The following is a 21,760-nucleotide window of genomic DNA, read 5'->3' on the forward strand; positions in this document are numbered from 1 at the left end:
TGTAATTTGACTCATTCAAATAGAGAAATATTTTTTACAAACACACTGTACAGAAAGTTTATAGAAACTTTCTTAGTTGAGTTTGGAACAACAGAAACATCAAAGGTCACAGAAAGATTCAAGGGTTGATGAAGGAATAACTATAAATTTTACTATTTGAAATGTTTTCCCTTTTATTTTCAAACACATGGACAAGAGGTTTATGTGCTTTATGCATAACACCTGCTTCTTATGAGTCAGCTACAACCAAGAGAGGTAATAATAGCATTTTAAAAATTATATTTATTTATTTGAAAGGTAGAGTTATAGACAAAGAAAGAGGGAGAGAGGTCTTCCATCTGCTGGTTCACTCCCCAAATGGCTGCAATGGCCGGAGCTAAGCTGATCCGAAACCAGGAGCCAGGAACTTCCTCTGTGTCTCCAATGCAGGTGCAGGGGCCCAAGCGCTTGGGCTATCTTCTACCGGTCTCCCAAGCCATATTAGAGAGCTGGATGGGAAGAGGAGCTGGGACATGAACTTGGGGTACCAGTGCCATAGGCAGAGGTTTAGTCCACCACACCAAAGCGCTGGCCACAATAATAACATTTTGTAAACCAAAGATGATTTAAAATTTGTACAGTTTAAATAATTTTTAGGTTATTACCCATCAGTTATGCAAACAAAGAGTAATGGATGACTTGTTCCTGGTGCCTAAAGCATGCTTCATAAACATAATTTGCTCTGAAGGCAAATCTTTGTCTCTTCAGTATAAGAGCTTGAATATTACTGAATAGATATTTAAGAATATGTACCTCTGGGGAAGAGCCTCTTTTCCATTCTGTTCACCATACATAGATAGGCCACATCAGCCCTAGAAGACAGTTGCTCACTTTTTTAGCTCTCTGGCAGCTTCAGTATTCATATATGAATTACTTACATAGTGGCTCTTAACCTTGATCATTTATAGACCCTTTTGAGAATAATGAAAGCCATGAAATCTCTTTCTAGAAAATCATGTATGTATATACACATGCACAAAATAAACCGTACATGCAATATTCAGGAATATGCTACTTACTCAAGCCTTCCTCAGGCCTCATATTATCTTTGGTTCTAGAAACTATCAATATACCAGCTTTAGGGTAAAGCAATTCGTATGGCAAAACTTTGAAAGTTATTGAAACGTGCATTAATCAGTATTTTTTTTTCTTCACATAGACTACTTTGCTCTATTGCCCTGGCTCGATAGATTTACAGACGTTAGCAGAATGGAACTCTTCTCCTATTAGCCACCAGTTTGATGTGATTAGCCCATCACACATATGGATATTTGCACATGTGACCCAAGGCCAAGACCCATGGATTATAAGTCTCTCCAGTTTTTTAAAGCAAGAAAATCTTCCTAAACACTGCTCTACAGCTGTGAGCTATGCTTGGATGTTTGCATACACAAGACTTCAGATGTTGTCTCCACAGGTTGATATAAAGTAAGTCATTTCTCTAGTAGATAAGAAAATGTACAGCTGGTCAGCTTTTGTAATGTATGTATTTGAAAAGTGGCGCAAAGTAGAAGTCTCATAAAAAATATGCCATACTGGCCGGCGCTGTGGCTTAACAGGCTAATCCTCCACCTTGCGGTGCCAGCACACTGGATTCTAGTCCCGGTTGGGGTGCCGGATTCTATCCCGGTTGCCCCTCTTCCAGGCCAGCTCTCTGCTATGGCCCGGGAGTGCAGTGGAGGATGTCCCAAGTGCTTGGGCCCTGCACCCGCATGGGAGACCAGGAGAAGCACCTGGCTCCTGGCTTCGGATCAGCACGATGCGCGGGCCGCAGCGGCCATTGGAGGGTGAACCAACGGCAAAAAGGAAGACCTTTCTCTCTCTCTCTCTCTCTCTCTCTCTCACTATCCACTCTGCCTGTCCAAAAAAAAAAAAAAAAAAAAAGCCATACTACATTGATGTCCTACAGACATCATACATTTTACATTAATCAAAAAATTTAATTATTAGTTTCCTTAAAGTAATTCTGTGCTTCGTACATAGTATATGTCCAGTGAATCTGTGTTGATGAATGAATTAGGAAGGGACCTGAAGATGAGGATGATGTGGACAGAGATAAGTTTGCAGATAAAATGTGAAAAGTAGGCAAACCAAACTCTTTGGTCTTATTTTTCTTCCTACAGTGAGCATATATAAGAAGTTATAAAATAAAATGTAAAATATGGGAAGGTTGTGGGTGGGAGGGAAGTTATGGGGGGGGGGAGCCATTGTAATCCATAAGCTGTACTTTGGAAATTTATATTCATTAAATAAAAGTTAAAAAAAATAAATTGTAAAATAAACCTTTAACAAAAACAAAAGGGGCCAGCATTGGGGGGGGGGGGCATTCCATATGGGCACCGGTTCAAGTCCTGGCTGCTCCACCTCTGATCCAGCTCCCTGCTAATGCTCCTGGGAAAGCAGCAAAGATGACCCAAGTGCTTGGGCGCCTGCACCCATGTGAAACCCCCAGATGGAATTCAGGCTCCTAGCTTCAATCTGGCCTAGCCCCTGCTGTTGCAGCCATTTGAGGAGTAAACCAGCAGGTGAAAGCTATCACTTGCGTTCCTGCTCTCTCCCTCTCTTCCCCTCTCCCCGTCTTCCACTCTCCCCCTCTCCCCCTCTCCCCCTCTCCCCCTCTCCCCCCTCCCCCCCTCCCCCCTCTCTCCCTGTTTCTCTCCCTCTCCTTCTCTCCCTGCCCTGTCACTCTGCCTTTAAAATTAATAAGTAAATCTTCTTTTAAAAAAATTATTAAATGCAGCTCAATAAAATGTTACCTTTTGTCTTAGGAACATTAGGTTATGTTAGATGCTTTAATTTTCAGTCTAACGCCTTATTTATTTATATCTTATACCATTCCGCAAAGATTTAATGCCAGTAATAAAAATTGTATGCTTCCCTGATTGGTTTGAAATGTAGCATTCGTTTTTAAACTAAACTTTTTAAAAAAACTTGCGTATCTTCTTCTTTCTCTTCCCAGCAGCCCCATCAATGCCAAGAAAGTCAGCGCCACGACCAGCAGCGACTCCTACGTGGGCCTGTGGAGGAACTACCTGATCCTGTGCTGCAGCGCGGCGACCTGCGCGTCCTCCTCCGCGTCCGCGGGGTCCGTGCGGTGCTCGCCTCCCGAGACGCTGGCGTCTACCCCCGACAGCGGCTACAGCATCGACTCTAAAGTGAGCTTTCCAGACCACCACCGGATCTGAGTAACACCGTCACAGGAGTAGCCTAACATTTCCTTTCACGGGCAAAAGGGCAACGGGTTACTAGCAATGCACGTCAAAATAATTTAAGAAATTTCATCACTTTTTAAAAAAGATTTATTTGCTTTGAAAGTTAGAGAGAGAGAGAGAGAGAGAGAGCGAGCGAGCTCTCTATTCGTTGGTTCACTCCTGAGATGGCCACAACTGGCTGAAGCCAGGAGCCTGCTCTCCAATGTGGTGCAGGGGCCCGAACACTTGGTCCACCTTCCACTGCTTCTGCCAGACTATTAGCAGGGAGCTGGATCAGAAGTGGAGGAACTGGGACATGAACTGGCACCCACATGGTTCACTGTGTTGCAGGTCATGGATTTACCTGCTACACCACATTGCCAACCTCAATTCCATCACTTTTTTATGGAGTCATAGTTGGTATCATTAGTACATAGGTTTTTTTGGGGGGGAAAGACCTATACTGATTCATCATGATGAATATTTTTAAAGAAATTCTACCCATTTTCCATTATTCTAGTTCTTACCATTCTCACACTTGGTAGTACCTAAAAGGAATCATCTAAATTCCCCTAACTCATGTAGTGATAGAAAGGATACTTGAACAGTTTTGTCATTTTTATGTTATGACACAAAATACTATGGAGTGATTTAGAGAAATTAAAATGAAGACCAGGTTGTCAGATTTTAACACTGACTATTTTATAAGTAATTATGGTTTACTCAGGTTCATGAAGAGATAAAGAATATATAATGGAAGGATAGTATCTGTAAACAATTTAGAGTTTTGCAAACATGTTCTGTTAGTGAATTTGCAGTAAGCTATTGGAAAAATTAATTGAACCACTTTATTTTATTTTGAGAGAGAAAGAACTCTAATCTGCTAGTTTATTCCCCAATTGCCTGCAATGGCGAGGGTGAGGCCAGGGCTGATCCTGGCAGCTGGGGACTCAGTACAGGTCTCCCATGAAGGTGGCAAGACCTGATACCTGAGCCGGCACTGCTGCCTTCCCCAGTCTGCATTAGCAGGAAGCTGGAGCCAGCTGTTGAACCCAGGCTCTCACGTGTGGAATGCACATGCTTTAACCAGTGTCTTAACCACCAGTGTAAATGCCCATGCAGTATTTAATCTTTTTAGATTATATATTCCATGGGAGAATTTGAAGCATCATTCACACTGAAGTTTTATCTGTGCATTGTTGCTGACCATGATTGCTAACATGTCATATTTACTTGGATGGAGTACCCTTAGTGGCTGCTATAAATGTGATTTTTTTTTTTTCTAGATTATTGGCATCCCATCCCCTTCATCCCTGTTTAAGCACATAGTTCCAATGATGCGCTCTGAGAGCATGGAAATCACAGAATCCCTTGTTCTAGGTCTTGGCAGGACCAACCCAGGAGCTTTTAGGTAATTATCTTCTCACGTTTTCTCTACACACTACCATAGTAACTGTTACTTAGAGAGAAGGTGTGATTGAGTTGAGCAAAGACTTTCTACAATACTTGCATACCAGTCTGACTTTGATCAATTAGCTGGCCATTTAATAAGTTATTTAATTTGCTTGAGGCATTATTTCCTCATTTTTATTGAGAAAATTAAGACTTACTGTATTTTTGTCACAAAATTCCTAGGAAAATTAAAATATTATGTATAAATATATTCTAAAAGTATAGTATTCCATGTGAATCTTTAATGTTTTCCTACTCATTTTTTTACATAGTGATTCGAATAATGATTAAAATCGCCATCCATTGGTTAGAACCTCACATTTCCTCCTTGTTCGAGAGAATTGGAATATCTTTCAAATACTTGTGTACATATTTTAAATCATTCTTGATGTAGCAGATTCTTCAGTTTTTGCCTGAGGCTCTGCTTTGTTGTGGCCTGCAGGGGCCTGCATTTATTCTTTTGAGAATTTTCTCAGTAGATATGAAGTAGTTTTTGATGTCTTATCTCTAAGGTAAATATACAAAGCATAGGTTAATAAATTTTAATATAGCTGTAGGTGTAGAATAGCATATAAATGAAGTTTCAGAAGAACATTTTGTGGTGGATAAGTACATGATTGTGCTAACTGAAAAGGGGTGAGACATAAAAGGGATCTCAATTTTTAAAAATCCCATAGTTAGAAATGATTATGAGGAGTACTTTAAATAGCAGCAATTTCAAAAAATTATTTATTTATTTATTTATTTACTTATTTGAAAGACAGAGAGACAGAGTTCTCCCATCCACTAGTTCACTCCCCAAAAGCCCACAAGAAGTGGGACTGGGCCAGGACAAAGCTGGGAGTAGGAAACTCAATACACGCTCCCTTGTGGGTGGCAGGGACCCAACTACTTGAGCCATCATCGCTGCCTACCAGGTGTATATTACTAGGAAGCTGGGCTCAGGAGCACAACTGGGCCTCACATCCAGGTACTCTGAAAAGAGCTGCAGGCAACTGTTGCCAGTTAGCTCAACTGGTTAGAGCATGGTGCTGATAACGCCAAGGTCATGGGTTTAATCCCTGTACAGGCCATGGAGCGGTGGTCTCATTTTTTACCTCCAAGGAATTCAGCTTAAATTTCAATTTTCCTCCAAGAGCAGGAGCCTGAGCTTAGAAGCCCAGCCCAGTCAGAGTGGAAAACTTAACTAGATAGCTGGCAATTTAAGAAGAAAAAAGAGTTGCAGACATCCCAAACAGTGTCTTAGACAACTATACCAAATACCCACACCAAGTTTTCCATAAGTGATGAAGTTATGGATGTATTTTATTTTCTTCTTTTACTTTAAAATTTTTTTTCCAAGTTTATACAATTGAAGACCTTTCCATTTTAAAAATCAAAATATAAACAATGAGAAATTTGTTAATATCATGAAGTTCATACCCTACAAACTATCCATTTATTTGTAAAATTAATCCTAAGGAGATAACCAGAAATTAAAACAATGATTAAGATACCAGATTGTTCACCAAATTAGTACCTTTGTTAGCAGAAAATTAGATAAAATTTAATGATTCAATAATAAAACAGGAAAATTATGGTATCCCACCCTGTGGCAGAATACTACATATATATAAAAGGCATGTGAGAATAAGCAATCTAATATTAGGTAAAACATAAAAAGGATACCAATTTATATATAATTGTATTTCAACTATTGAAATACATGTGGGTTCCAAACTAATTTATAGTACTTTCCCCTATAAATTAAGTGACTTTTACTGTGTGCCTGTATGTGTTTTCCAAATGTTGTACCATTTTTTTTTCTTTTTTTTTTTGACAGGCAGAGTGGACAGTGAGAGAGAGACAGAGAGAAAGGTCTTCCTTTGCCGTTGGTTCACCCTCCAATGGCCGCCGCGGTTGGTGCGCTGCGGCTGGCGCACCGCGCTGATCCGATGGCAGGAGCCAGGTGCCTATCCTGGTCTCCCATGGGGTGCAGGGCCCAAGCACTTGGGCCATCCTCCACTGCACTCCCTGGCCACAGCAGAGAGCTGGCCTGGAAGAGGGGCAGCCGGGACAGAACCGGCGCCCCGACCGGGACTAGAACCCGGTGTGCCAGCGCCGCAAGGCAGAGGATTAGCCTAGTGAGCCATGGTGCCGGCTATGTTCTACCATTTTTTAAAAATAAATCAAGACAGTAAACATACTGTATTTCAGACAGTAGGATTAGGGTTAATACTTGTCAGTTTATGTCTCAGATATCAGATTATCTCTGGTTAGCTATTAATTGCAACACCATATATCATTTTTCCTCTAGGGAACTAATAGAGGAATTACATCCCATAATTAAAGAAGCACTCGAAAGGAGGCCAGAGGTAAGCTATTTTCTGTAACTTTCTATCATTAAATGTTTACTTGACAAATACTTATTTTCCTCTTACAGTCTACATTTTATACCAAAAGTTAGAAATTAAGATGAAAAAGATTATCCAGTACATTTTTTTAAAGATACAGGCTCTTGCCCATGCCAGTCTCTGCCCATCATCCCCCAGAGATTTTACACAAAGGCCCATTATGTGAAACAGATGAAAAATCATTATGGTTTAAGTGAGGGCAGGAAACAGGATCTAAGCTGTAGTTGGCAGACTTCGTACATGGCCAGAGAGTAAGTATTTTTGGCTCGGCAGGCCATAGTTACAGCCATGTAGCCATGCCTTTGTCGCATGAAAGCATGCCTGAGCTGTTTTCTAGGAAAACATTATAGTACCAGGCAGCTGTGGGCAGACTTGACTCCTGGGCTTTTAGTTGGATAACGCCGGGTCTAGAGTCCCACATCTGTACAACTGCATCAGGTTCTGAGCAGCATTAAGAGAGAATAGTTCTAGTGCAGCGGCAGGTTATATAAAGCATAATTATAGCAATTTATTATACACCAAAAAAAGTCATAGATAAGGAGCTGTAAGAGCTGCACAGAAGAGAAAGCCTTGAACTCTGAGAGGAAGGGAAGGCATTATAGATGAAATGCTGATATTAGAAAAATTATATATTTATTTTATGTGAAAGGCAGAAAGAGAGAGGTAGGAAGACAAAAGGAGATGGACAGGACTCCCATCTGGTGGTTCACTCTCCAGATGGCCTCAACAGCAAGAACTGGACCAGGCCGAAGCAAGAGTCAGGAACTCAGGTTCCCATGGGGGTGGCAAGGATCTAAGTAGTGCAGCCATTACCTGCTGCCTCCCAGGGTTTGCATTAACAAGAAGCTAATTGGGAGCAGAGCTAGGGTGTGTACTCAGTACTCTAACATGGGTACAAGCATCTCAACTGAATTCTTAACCACTGCACCAAGTGCCTATATGGGAGGTGAATTTTGTAGCATACTCCCCAGTGGACAAGCAAGGGAAAGACATTCTATGCAGAAGAATAACACTTTCAAACTTTACAAAGTAACTTGGAAATTGCCAGTTTTTCTGTATGATTGTATCATGTTTTGGGGGAAAGTCATTGAATATTAGACTAGACAACAAGATAGAAACTATCTCATGACAGACTCCTAGTTTTAGCTTATCCAGTGGACCAGTGGTTCCCACCTGCCAGTGGCATCTAAGAGTTACCCAGTTACCAGGGATCTTACCAGAAGTTCCAACACTGCTGATTGTATTGAATAAGGATTGCTGTTTCTAATGTTGGGGATCCCCTGGGGGACTTAAACAGGAGAAGAGATGGCGAGAGTAGCTACTGTTTTAGAGACTTGGAAGCGTCATCAGTAATTTCTCATTTCCCTTCTTCAGTCCTAATAGTATCTCCATTTTGTCATTGATTGGATTGTTCTTTCAGAGTGATCATTTTGGTTACAGTGTAGGGTGATGTATTACAGGGAAGTGGGATTGCAAACAAACTGAAGTAGCAGTATTTATGCTTCTTAGTTTCAGTGAAGGGAGCTGGAGTCATCATCAAACCAAGTGATTAGATAAGTACAGTGATGACCCTTAAGTTAGAGTTATAGTTTGAAAGCCTCAGACTCACAATATTCTAAGGAGAAAACGTCAATCCAGGTCAACTAAAACTTTGTAGAAAGCCTCAGACTGTTCAGAAACCATTCGCCTAAAAATGAATTGCTATGAACTTTATTTTTTTTAAGATTTATTTATTTATTTGAAAGTCAGAGTTACACAGAGAAAGACACAGAGAGAGACCTTCCATTCTCTGGTTCACTCCCAAAATGGTCACAATGGCCGGGGCTGGGTCAGGCCAAAGCCAGGAGCCAGGAGCTTCTTCCAGGTCTCAAAAGGGGAAGCCCAAGCACTTGGACCATATTCCACTGCTTTCCCAGGCACATTAACAGGGAGCTGGATCAGAAGTGGAGCAGTCCGGTCTTGAACTGGCACCCATATGTGATGCTGGCATCGTCAGCGTCGCAGGCGGTAACTTTACCTGCTATGTCATAACACCGGCCCCTGAACTTTATTTTTTAAAAAACAACCAAAAAAGATTTATTTATTTGCAAGACAGAGTCATAGAGAGAGGAAGAGAGAGAGAGAGAGAGATACCTTCCATCGGCTGGTTCTGTCCCCAGATGGTCACAACCACCAGGCTGGCCCAGGCCAAAACCAGGAGCAAGGAATTCCATCCAGGTCTCACATGTGGGTGCAAGGGCCCAAGCACTTGGGCCTTTGTACTACTTTCCCAGACACATTAACAGGGAGCTGGATTGGAAATGGAGCACCTGGGACACAAACATGAAATGCTGATGTCACAGGCATTGACTTAACCTGGTATGCCACAATACTAGCCCTGCTTTGAACTTTGGAAAGAGCTCAAAGGAACAATAAATGTAATACATTGGTCATCAGGATATTGGCCTGCTTATAGAAGACAGAAAAGTGGATTGTGGACATGAAAATGGGAGACTAACAATAAATTAATTTTAATTTCTCTATAATATGAAAATTACATTGTAAATGAACTGATGGGCAATGATGGTGATATAGGAGATCTTTACCTTACTGCTGTATGACTTCCTGTGAGAAGCAGAAATTGAGTTGAAATGTTATATATTTTAGGCTTTACTTCATTGACCCTAGTAATACAAACATATTTGTTAACACCAGAGTGAGAAGTTTTTCTTTTGTTTTTGTTTATTTTTTGTAGGTATCAGATTAATTCAGTGGGAAATCATGTCATGAGTGAAATCTGTGGGATTTCTTAAAGATTCCTTTAGGATTGTGTCATATTTTTGAAAGTGTCTAGAGATTCTTAGTCATTCAATGACAGAAGTTTACTAATCAATTCTTCTAAAATTGTCAGATTAGCAAATCACCCAAAAGTAACTTTAAAACAACTATACAATTTTATTTCCCTTCACACACAAAAAATGAGTCACTGTGTAAATGTCATATGATTTTATTTGGGTCATTAATTTCAAACTCTCCTCACATAGATAACTCTTGGATGTATAGGCTCCCAAAGTGCTTACAATCTACACTGCACAAGCAAAATAATTTTGATGAGCCCACAAACTCTCTGAAGCACTCACATAATTCTTTCCACGTTACACCGCAAGTTTCCTATCAACTTCCATGGGGGCTTTTTTAATTAATACCTTTGTATCTTTGGAATAGAATATGAAACGGCGCAGGCGTCGAGACATTTTACGAGTACAACTGGTCCGAATATTTGAACTGCTTGCAGATGCAGGTGTCATTAGTCACAGGTCAGTACGGGTTTTGATTTTTAAAAACTTTGGAATCACCAGGGAACAGAATCTCTTGTGAAATACATAGAAAGAGAAAAGCAGCTTTGCAATAAAATATACTTGGGTGCATCACTGTAAATATTATTCACCAGTCAAAGATGTATCCAGTACATTAAACAGAAGCCAAAAATGGATTTTAAAAAATCTACCACCAGAGCTACATTGCTTCAGGCAAAAATTGGTTAGAATGTTCCTGTGATTTTGATATTTGTTGGAGCCTAGTTATTTAAGCAAAGGGATGACAGTAGTCATTTTTGGACAGCGTTACTTTTTTCTTTCCTCACTTTAAAGATCTGTTTCCTTTGGCTTGAAAAAAAATGCAAATATTCCCAGGCTATACATTATAATGTTTGTAAATTTATTCCAGCAGAGTGTTACCTACCCTACAGGGGGAAATTATGAAATCTACAAATATAATTTATAACCATATTTTCTACCACTAACAAATAAAAGCACAAAATCTGAAGTAAAGGCATCTTGACACTTGGACCAGTCAGCCCTCTGAGGAGGATTCCGTCAGCTGTGTGTTGAGAAATAACTGCTTCCTTAGGAAAGTAATGAGCACCAAAGGAGAGAAAGAATGGGTCTGACCATCGCCAAAGAAGGTGACTGAAAGGAGAAGCCTTGAGGAAAAAGATTTGTTAATTACGAAGCAATGGTGATAGCTGCACAGTGTTGTTCCTGCTCTCGCGTTTGTGCTGGTTATTTCTCAGTATACCTAATACCTTCCATGTTCAGCACTGAATGTTTTTTTTGTTTTGTTTTGTTTTTTTTTTTTTTTGACAGGCAGAGTTAGATAGTGAGAGGGAGGGAGAGAAACAGAGAGAAAGGTTTTCTTCTGTTGGTTCACCCCCAAATGGCTGCCACGGCCAGCGCACTGCACCGATCCAAAGCCAGGAGCCAGGTACTTCCTCCTGGTCTCCCATGCAGGTGCAGGGTCCAAGTACCTGGGCCATCCTCCACTGCACTCCCGGGCCACAGCAGAGAGCTGGACTGAAAGAGGAGCAACCGGGACAGAATCCAGTGCCCCGACCGGGACTAGAACCCGGGGTGCTGGCACCGCAGGAGGATTAGCCTAGTGAGCCGCGGCGCCGGCTGCACTGAATGCTTTTGACGAGTGCTTTCAAAGTAGAGCTTTACTTGAAGAGGATTAACCCATTGAATTCTTGCCTAGCAAGTAAAAAGCAAGTGAAATGAAAAGAAATATCATTCTCTTTTCTCTCCCCCATAAAACAATGGAAGTTAGGAAAACTGAAATTGACAACTTAATACAATCCTATCTGTATTAGGTATTAGGTATCTAATTCTTAATCTAAGATACAACCTGAATCGTATCTTTTTCGGTTGCTTTTAATGTAATACTAGAAAATGAAGAATATTTGAATGACAGTATTTAGGAACTAGAAATATTGGCATATTGAGGATTTAAACTACAAAAGGCATACTCACTATTGAGTAATAATAGTTATTGTTTTAAAAGATTTATTTATTTTGAAGTTTATTTATCTTGAAGTCAGCATTAGAGAGAGAGACAGAGAGATCTTTCATCCTCTGGTTCACTCCCCAGATGGCCACAACAGCTACACTTGGGCCAGGACAAAGCTAGGAACTTCATCCAGGTCTCCCACATGGATGTCAGGGGTCCAAACACTTAGGCCATCTTCCACTGCTTTCCCAGGGCATTAGCAGGAAACTGGATCAGAAGTGGAGCAGCTGGAACTTGAACTGGTGCCCATATGCGATACTGCATTTGCAAGCTGCACCTTTGCCCATCATAGCACAGTGCCTGCTCTGTGATTTTTTTATTTTTATTTTTTTTAAAGATTTATTTATTTATTTGAAACGCAGAGAGGCAGAGAAAGAGAGAGGGAGAGAGATCTTCCATCTGCTGGTTCACTCCCCAGATGGCTGCAACAGCCAGAGCTGCACCAATATGAAGCCAGAAGCCAGGAGTTTCTTCAGGGTCTCCTACATGGGTGCAGGGACCCAAGGACTTAGGCCATCTTCTGCTGCTTTCTCAGGCCATAAAATAAAGCTGGATCAGAAGTGGAGCAGCCAAGACTCAAACCGATGCCAATATAGGATGCTAGCACTCCAGGCAGTAGCTTTACCCACTATGCCATAGTGCCGGCTCCAAAAAGAAACTAATAGGTGGCTGCGGCTATTATGGATTGTTTTCAATATTTTTAAATTTTTATTTAAGAAGTAGTAGGGCACAGAGAACAAGAGACAGAGACAGAGGGGGAGAGAGGGAGACAGAGACAGTGACGGAGGGAGGAAGTGGGGAAGGGGGAGAGAATGAACATTCCTTTCTGTTGGTTCATTTGGTTCACTCCTCAAATGCCTACAATAACCAAGGCTTGGCTGGGCTGAAAACAGGAGACAGGAGCTCAATCTCGTATCCCATGTGGGTGGTACTACTATTGTCTCCTAGGGTCTGCATTAGCATGAAGTGGGTGTTAGGACCTGGAGCCAGATAGTGTACCCAGGTACTCTAAGATGAGAAAGAGGCATCTTAATTAACATCTCAACCACTAAGCTAGAAATGGCACCGTTGGATTCTTTTATTTCCTTGATTAAGAGGCAAAATTAATTATGAATGTCTAAAAGATAGGGATCTTTGGTTCACCTGGTGGATCACACATGCCTAATACATACTAGATAATCAGTGATTTTTTTTTTTAATTTATTTATTTGAAAGTCAGTGTTAACATAGAAAGAGAGACAGAGATAGAGGTCTTCCATCCACTGGTTCACTCCCCAATTGGCTGCAACAGCTGAAGCTGTATTGATCAGAAGCCAGGAGCATCTTCCAGGTCCTACACACAGATGCAGGGGCCCAAGGATTCGAGCCTCCTTCCACTGCTTTCCCAAGCCATAGCAGAGAGCTGGATCAGAAGTGGATCAGCCATGACTCGAACCAGCGGCCACATGTGATGCCTGCACTGCAGGTGGCAGCTTTACCCAATATGTCACAGCACCAGCCCCTGAATATTTGTCAAATGAATAAATGATAAATATTTTATCCTGCTGCAAGTGTTTGAACACTGAATTTGTTTCCCATCCACTAATATGTCATGACCCAGAGTTTTAAAAATAGTCTTATGGGGCTGGTGCTGTGGCACAGCAAGTTAAGCTATTGTCTACAGTGCTAGTATCCCATATGTGTGCTGGTTCGAGTCCCAGCTGCTCCACTTCCAATCCAGCTTCCTGCTAATGGCCTGGGGAAGCAGTGGAAGATGGCCCAAGTACTTTGGCCTCTGCACCCACGTGGGAGACCCAGAAGAGGATCCTGGCTCCTGGCTTCAGACTGGCATAACTCCAGGCATTGCGGCCATTTGGGGAATGAACCAGAGGATAGAAGATTTTCTCTCTCTCTCTCTCTGTCTTTGTCTCTCTCTGTCTCTCTAACTCTACCTGTCAAACAAATAAATCTTTAAGAAAAAAAAAAGAAATAAAATATAACAAGGAAAAGCTGACCTAGGTAAATGTAATAGCTACTCATTTGTATAGCATTTACTCTTCACTTGGCCTTTTCCCTTGTAATGACTCCCTTATATTCTTACTGAGCCCTTTGAAGTGTAGCCTGCATACATACCTGTAATAAGTGATGCAACAAAAGAGGAATAGAACACTTCTGGTCTGAACAGGTGACCCCTGTCGGTCAGTGCTTTCCAGGAACAGAGTCCATGCCTCAGAGAATCTCATTGCAAAGATTCTTGATAAAATGCCATAGGTCTAGAAAGAAGGTTTGGGATCTAGCTCTCTACTCTATCCAACTCTTCCTTGAATTTTCTTCCATTGTTGTATCCCAGAATCTTGCTTAGAGCAAATGCCCAATAGATATCTGTTTGTGCTGAGGCATAATATGAATAACCAGTGTACCTGTGAGAATGAGTAGAACAGTCTTTCCTCTTTCTGTCTTTCTAAATTGTCCTTCCCATCCCAGAAGCCTCTGCATCCCCTGATTGAAAAGCTGTGTATTTTAACAGAGAGGAAATGACATTTAGCATTCCCAATAGTTGATTAAAGTCACACACAGAGTTGGATAACGTAAGTTGCAGTAGCAGTTCCTTGACTAAGAAGAACCACCAACTTTTATTTTTAAGTAGACCAAAGTCATGTTCATTTAACTTTTGCATATTAAGTTCCATGCTCCCATGACCATGAAAGTTTAATATGTATTATTCTGATTTTGAGTACTAGATTTGTTTTTGTTTAAAGTCATGTTTTCTTTATCGTTTATTTTCTTCATTATTTTCAGTGCAAGTGGTGGCCTTGATAATGAAACACATTTCCTCAACAACACTTTATTGGAGTATGTAGATTTAACTAGACAACTCCTGGAAGCAGAAAATGAAAAAGACTCTGACACACTGAAGGATATACGATGCCATTTTAGTGCCTTAGTGGCGAATATCATTCAGAATGTTCCAGGTAGTATTTTCAGTTTCTTAAAACATTATTGAATATTAAGAGACCATCATGTTTTTTCTTCCCTTGAGATTCTGTAAACTAAATTATTAATCAAGCAACTTGGGAACATACTGGGAAAATGTCAGCAGAACATGGATGGCAAGTTTGTTTTATCTCTGAATTAATGTCAGCGATTACAAAGTTCAAAAAGCAAGCCAGGATACATTTTCAATAATAATCAAGGCACACAAATACAAAAAATCTGAAGAAATCAATAGAATAAGCTCTTTAAACAGGCTTTACCTAAACACAATGAGCCAAGTGTAATGCTGCAAATGGTAAGAATTAAATTAACAACATAACCTTTGAATGATGGGAAAAGAGCATAGGTCACAGATAAAGGTGTAACCAGGATGCAGTATTATGGATGCATTAACAGGTGCCTGTTAATGCAGCAGGGACAGTCTTGACAGATATTAGTTGAGGTACTAGAAAGATTGATATATGCAATTGCATTTTTTTAAAAGACTTATTTATTTATTTATTTGAAAGTCAGACAGAGAAGAGAGGCAGAGAGAGAGATGAGAGAGAGAGTCTTCCATCTGATGGTTCACTCCCCAGGTGGCTGCAATAGCAGGAGCTGCGCCGATCCGAAGCCAGGAGCCAGGAGCTTCTTCCGGGTCTCCCACGTAGGTGCAGGGGCCCAAGGACTTGGGCCATCTTCCACTGCTTTCCCAGACCATAGCAGAGAGCTGGATGGGAAGTGGAGCAGCCAGGTCTTGAACCAGCGCCCATATGGGATGCCAGTGCTTCAGACCAGAGTGTTAACCTGCTGCGCCACAGTGCTGGTCCCCATGCAATTGCATTTTAAAAAGTAACAAATTCTTGAAGTATTTTGGACATAAAAATATGACTGTAGCCTTTGGTATACAGCATAAATGCAGATTTTTTTTTTTCTTGAAATAAAAGTGAAGTTATTTTGTCACTTTAGTATATGCATACAATTGGCTTTTATAGAGCTTATATTTCATAACGGGGTCATTTAAGCACTTATTTAGGTGTCTTAATTTCAAGTACAAGATTTCTGAAGCTCACTATTATAGAAATATAATTAAGTCAGTGAACACTTGTCCAGAACTTCCATGTTGGTTTATTATGCTACTGTTGAGTTTCTTTAAGGAAGAAAGGATCGATGTAGGGATTTTATAGAATTTCAAGTGAGAAAAATCCTGGCAGGTATCCACACCAGTGGATTTCGTATTGTACTGCTTCTGAGAGCCTGCAAGATCTCTGGTGCCATCAACAAGAGGCAGCAGGTTGGGATGGACACTTGGCCTCACCCCTTACTTCAAAGAGAGCAGCCAGTTCTCCTTTGACCTGTGTTGTGCATTAACATTCCATGTAAGATTGCTTTTGTGAAGACAGCTTTCCTGCTGAAAACAGTGCAAAATGGCACAACAGTTATCTAGTCCCTTGCTTCCCACTGAACTAAGATCTGAAGGTGCGTTTGGGTTAATGTCTAGGCCACACCCACCACATAGCCAATGACAGCCCAAGGAGGAGTGGGCCAGTTGTCCCATCTGCCTGCCCAGGTGTGCTCTCACAGGTCTGCTGCATGCTGGGTGACCCAGGCTGCCACTTTGTTTCCAGGACTTGCCATTTGTAAATGATCCCTGTTACAGTATAGGGTTTGGAGTAGGTTACTATGAGAACTTTGGCTTTCTTTTTTAGATCATTACATATTCACTAACAGAAAAGTTGGCACAGGTGTTTAAGAAACGACAATGGGTTTTTTCTGTCTCTTTTTTATTTCTAGTGCACCAGAGAAGAAGTATCTTTCCTCAACAGAGCCTTCGTCACAGTCTCTTTATGCTGTTCAGTCACTGGGCGGGTCCTTTTAGCATCATGTTTACGCCCTTGGACAGATACAGTGACAGAAATATGCAAATTAATAGACATCAATACTGTGCATTAAAGGTATTTACTTAGCAGTCTGATTTCTTTTTTCTTAAGAGCAGAGTTAAATATTTTTATGTCTCTCAGTAACTGATATTATAAAGGGTAAGGAATTGTTCAGAGTACTGTTATTCAGACACTTCATTCCGTAAGTGTATTTAAATACATAAAACACTAAGCAAAAAAAGCCAGAATCGACCAAAATGTGATTACCATTTTCTTAAAGAACAAAGGATTGCCTCCAAGAGAAATTGAATTTTTTCTAATTAGGCACTTTCTCTTGGTCTTTTATCTTCTCTAGTGATGCTATTCAAACTCCATGTCTGTGTTGATATGATGATATTTATGTACTGATGATAAATATCTTAGTTTTAAAAATCACTACTACTTTTTTCATTGTAAAGAAAAAAGCTAAAGATATTCTGGCTAGATATGTATGAGTGAAAATATTTGCCTCTTCTCATTAAGCAACCAGAATTTAACTTCTTAAAATTTTTAAGTGTAATTCTAATATTATTGTTTGAAGGCTATGTCTGCTGTACTGTGTTGTGGCCCTGTTGCAGATAATGTAGGACTTTCATCAGATGGCTATTTGTACAAATGGTTGGATAACATTTTGGACTCTCTGGACAAAAAGGTAATTCTGATGGTTCCATTTTCATGACATTATTTGGTATTTAAATAACCCACTGAAAATGTCTTTCAAAAAATAAGGACAGATTGTATGCAAAAAGCATGTTATGTGAAATTAAATAGGATACCATAAACTAAGAAAATTCTAATTCCTATTAATTACTCATTTGGATAATCTTAATTTTCCTTTTTTGTTAAAGGATTAATGTAGTGATATATATCTCTAAATAAGGTTCTGATTATAAATAAAATATTAATATAGAATTGATTGAGCTCCATATTACAGTTATGTTATTTTCTTTTTTTTAAAGATTTATTTTATTTATTTGAAAGACAGAGTTACAGAGAGAGGTAGAGACAGAGAGAGAGGTCTTCCATCCACTGGTTCACTCCCCAGATGGCCACAATGGCCACAGCTGTGCTGATCCGAAGCCAGGAGCCAGAGCTTCTTCTAGGTCTCCCATGTGGGTACAGGGGCCCAAGGAGTTGGGCCATCCTCTACTGCTTTCCCAGACCATAGCAGAGAGCTGGATCAGAAGAGGAGCAGCCGGGACTCGAACCAGCGCCCATATGGAATGCCGGCACTTCAGGCCAGGGCTTTAACCTGCTGTGCCACAGTGCCACCCCCTGTTTTTTTCTAAGTTTAATAATTTTCATTATTTGGCCACTTAGCAATTAATCATTCTTATCTCCTTACTCTCTCATACAGTGTACATGCAGACTTCATAATTTAAAATAGGACTTATATTTTCAGAATAATTTCTCTCTTGTGTTATCAAAACCCAGAATAAGGACTGATACAAGTAATTGGAGAGGTTATTAGCTCATTTTTCTGAAAGCCCTTTATCACTCTTCGTAGTCATCAGCTACCGTCAAGGCTCTCTTGGAAGAGAGAATCGTATTGAAGGGTCTGGTGTAAGAGTGAGAGGCCACGTACACTTTGTCCAGGCCACTTTTTCTGCTGGCTGCATAAACTAAGAAAAGGAGACTGAGTTTTGCAATTACAGATAGGATAGAATAAATATATACAACATGTTACTTTAATAGAAATGTAGAGAAATAAACAATTGAACAACATATAACTTTCTCCCTCCTGGGCAATTTTGCCTCCTTTGCTTAGGTTCATCAGTTGGGCTGTGAAGCAGTTACATTATTGCTGGAGCTGAACCCTGATCAGAGCAACCTGATGTACTGGGCTGTGGACCGATGTTACACAGGTTCCAAGAGGGTGGCCGCCGGCTGCTTTAATGCCATCGCTAACGTATTCCAGAACAGGTACTCAGATACTGTCTCTCCTGTTTTAGTTAGATGCTTCCTTTAAGAAAATGATTCCTTTTGAATTCAGAAATACTAAGAAACGTCTATTTTCTTTCCTTAAGCTCTACGGGAATTTAACCAAAACACGGATAATGATCACCATGTATCTGTTGTTGTACCTATTGCCATAGAAGAAGTAGCAGTAGTCACCTCATAGCTGCAGCTTTGCCCCTTGTGTGTCATATTTATTAACTGGTGTGAATGCCTCTAAACATTGTGATTTACCTAACATGTAAAATTTATCCCTAGGGATTATCAGTGTGACACAGTGATGCTCCTAAATCTGATACTGTTTAAAGCAGCTGATTCCTCTAGAAGTATCTATGAAGTTGCTATGCAACTTTTACAGGTTTGTAAACAGATGTTAATTAAAATATTTTAGACAGTATTTAGTAAAGCCCAATAATTTAATCTTGTTGTTTAAAATATGCTAGTACTAATATTTAGCTTTATTTTTAATAGTGAAATATGGTATCAGATTTTCACTGTTAGAAATAGAAGACAAAGATAATGTGGATACTTTATAAAGTAATGCAAACAATTTGGAAGTGTATTAAAGGAAGATTATGTACATGATTGTGTGTCTATAAACAAACTTATGAACAATGAGTAATTAGAGGTTGTATGTACATGCAACTATTCAGAAGATGAGAATAATTTGAGTTGAATGTTTTTTGTGAGAGCTATGTGAAAAATAATTATTTTATGATATCTTTATAACTTTTCCTTATAAGATTGAGGGGAAATAACTTAGAAAGTTAGTTTACTGAGCATGTACCTATCATTACACAATATTTAACTCATTCATAACGGGACACGTTTCTTCAATCCTAACTGAAGACTAAGAATGAAATTCAAGTGGATGCTGAAAACTTGCAAAAGCTTCGAAACCATACTGATTTTGGCAGGACCATCTTAGGAATTAGACCTTATTGCCTTGATTAATTAAGAGGAAAGTTCAGCAGTTTAGCCCTTTATGTGATACAAGGTCAAAAAGATTTTTAGCTTGTATTTCATATTTAACCTGTGATTAAACAAGATTGGTTGAAAACTTTTTTTTTTCACTTATGTATATATTGCATCATCTTTTTTTATTGGGAAACTGGTAAAATCTTTTCCAAGCAATTGAATAATACGTTGCTGAATTTATTTTCAGACTCTGCTACTAACTTGGATCATTGGTAATAAATACAAGAAATGTAAATCCTTTTAAACAGTTGAGAATCTCTTGCAAACAGTTCCTGGAATTAGACATTAAAATGTTTCAGTTTTTAAAAAGCTTTTAAGAGACATTAAAATATGCATATTTGTTGGGTACTATGTGATGTTATGTGTATATGTTGGGTAATATCGAATAAGGGTAAATATATTTATTCTCTGAGTCATTGAACATTTTTATAGTGAAACAAATTTTAAACTGTAATATTCTTGGGAGAAGGTTTTTTTTTTTTTTTTTTTTTTTTTTTAGTTATTGCTGAGCTTTAGAAGACTCATAAAATCTTAACTTGAAGTTGGTGGAATTACATTCCTGTAGATTCTGGAACCGAAGATGTTTCGCTATGCACACAAACTGGAGGTTCAGAGAACAGACGGAGTGCTCAGCCAGTTGTCGCCTCTGCCACATCTGTATTCTGTTTCCTATTATCAGTTGTCCGAGGAACTAGCAAGGGCGTATCCTGAGCTAACTCTCGCCATATTCTCAGGTAGGATCGCTGAACTTGTTACTGATTTTTCTCTAGCAATCATTTCTGAAACTATTTCTAGAAACTTTAAAATGAGTTAAATTTGAGGTTGAGTCGAAACAAAAAAGTAAGTAAAAGAATCATTTTCTTGGGCCGGCACTGTCGTGCAACAGGTTAACGAAGGCCTGAAGTGGCAGCATCCCATATGGGCGCCGGTTCTAGTCCTGGCTGCTCTTCTTCCAATCCAGCTCTCTGTTGTGGCCTGGGATAGCAGTAGAAGATGGCCCAAGTCCTTGGGCCCCTACATCCACGTGGGAGACCCAGAAGAAGCTCCTGGCTCCTGGCTTCGGATCGGCACAGCTCCGGCTGTTGCAGCCACTTGGGGAGTGAACCAGCAGATGGAAGACCTCTCTCTCTCTCTCTCTCTCTCTCTCTCTCTCTCTCTCTCTCTCTGCCTCTCCTCCCTCTGTGTAACTCTGATTTTCAAATAAATAAATAAATCTTAAAAAAAAAAAAAAGAATCATTTTCTTGAATAAGAACTCTTAATACTGATCCATCAAATATCAGGTTCTTCTTGACAGAGTTTTTTTTTTTTTTAAAGATTTATTTCTTTATTTGAAAGGTTGAGTTACAGAGAGGCAGAGAGAGAGAGGTCTTCCATCCACTGATTCACTTCCCAGATAGCTGCAACGGCTGGAGCTATGCTGATCTGAAGCCAGGGGCCAGGAGCTTCCTCCAGGTCTCCCACATGGGTACAGGGGCCCAAGGACTTGGGCCATCTTCTACTGCTTTTCCAGGCCATAGCAGAGAGCTGGATTGGAAGTGGAACAGCCAAGACTCGAATCAGTGTCCACATGGGATGTGGGCACTGTAGGCGGCGGCTTTACCCACTACGCCACAGTGCCAGCCCCTGTAGAGTCTTACAGTACTTCATAACTAGCCTCCCTGCTCACTCCCACTGCAGGAAGGAAAAAAAGGAAGTGAAAGAAGAGGGGGCTTCTGGGGTTGGTGCTGTGGCATAGCAGATAAAGCTGCCGCCTACAGTGCCCACATCCCATCTGGCGCTGGTTCGAGACCTGGTTGCTCCACTTCCGATCCAGCTCTCTGCTATGGCCTCAGAAAGCAATAGAAAATGGCCCAGCTGGCATTGCAGCTCAATAGATTAATCCTCCGCCTTGCGGCGCCAGCACACCGGGTTCTAGTCCCGGTCGGGGTGCCAGATTCTGTCCCGGTTGCCCCTCTTCCAGTCCAGCTCTCTGCTGTGGCCTGGGAAGGCAGTGGAGGATGGCCCAAGTGCTTGGGCCCTGCACCCCATGGGAGACCAGGATAAGCACCTGGCTCC

At 40.4% G+C, this 21,760-nt stretch overlaps 1 protein-coding gene across 5 annotated transcripts in view; it reads left to right on the top strand.

The window, feature by feature from the left end:
• Nucleotides 1–21,760, top strand: part of FRYL (FRY like transcription coactivator) — a 302,188-nt gene that overhangs the window by 211,369 nt on the left and 69,059 nt on the right. For 4 of the 5 annotated variants that reach the window (XM_062213674.1, XM_062213678.1, XM_062213676.1 and 1 more), the window contains 11 exons: nt 1,199–1,467; nt 2,999–3,194; nt 4,517–4,641; nt 6,979–7,036; nt 10,280–10,371; nt 14,678–14,850; nt 16,646–16,806; nt 17,312–17,422; nt 18,539–18,693; nt 18,985–19,084; nt 20,270–20,438. In XM_062213674.1, the coding sequence (XP_062069658.1) occupies nt 1,199–1,467; nt 2,999–3,194; nt 4,517–4,641; nt 6,979–7,036; nt 10,280–10,371; nt 14,678–14,850; nt 16,646–16,806; nt 17,312–17,422; nt 18,539–18,693; nt 18,985–19,084; nt 20,270–20,438 (1,609 nt within the window). The remainder of the gene's footprint in view (nt 1–1,198; nt 1,468–2,998; nt 3,195–4,516; nt 4,642–6,978; nt 7,037–10,279; nt 10,372–14,677; nt 14,851–16,645; nt 16,807–17,311; nt 17,423–18,538; nt 18,694–18,984; nt 19,085–20,269; nt 20,439–21,760) is intronic. The other variant, XM_062213677.1, reaches the window with a different exon arrangement.

The sequence above is a fragment of the Lepus europaeus genome, chromosome 16 (genome assembly GCF_033115175.1).
Source record: "Lepus europaeus isolate LE1 chromosome 16, mLepTim1.pri, whole genome shotgun sequence".
NCBI classification, from domain to species: Eukaryota; Metazoa; Chordata; class Mammalia; order Lagomorpha; family Leporidae; genus Lepus; species Lepus europaeus.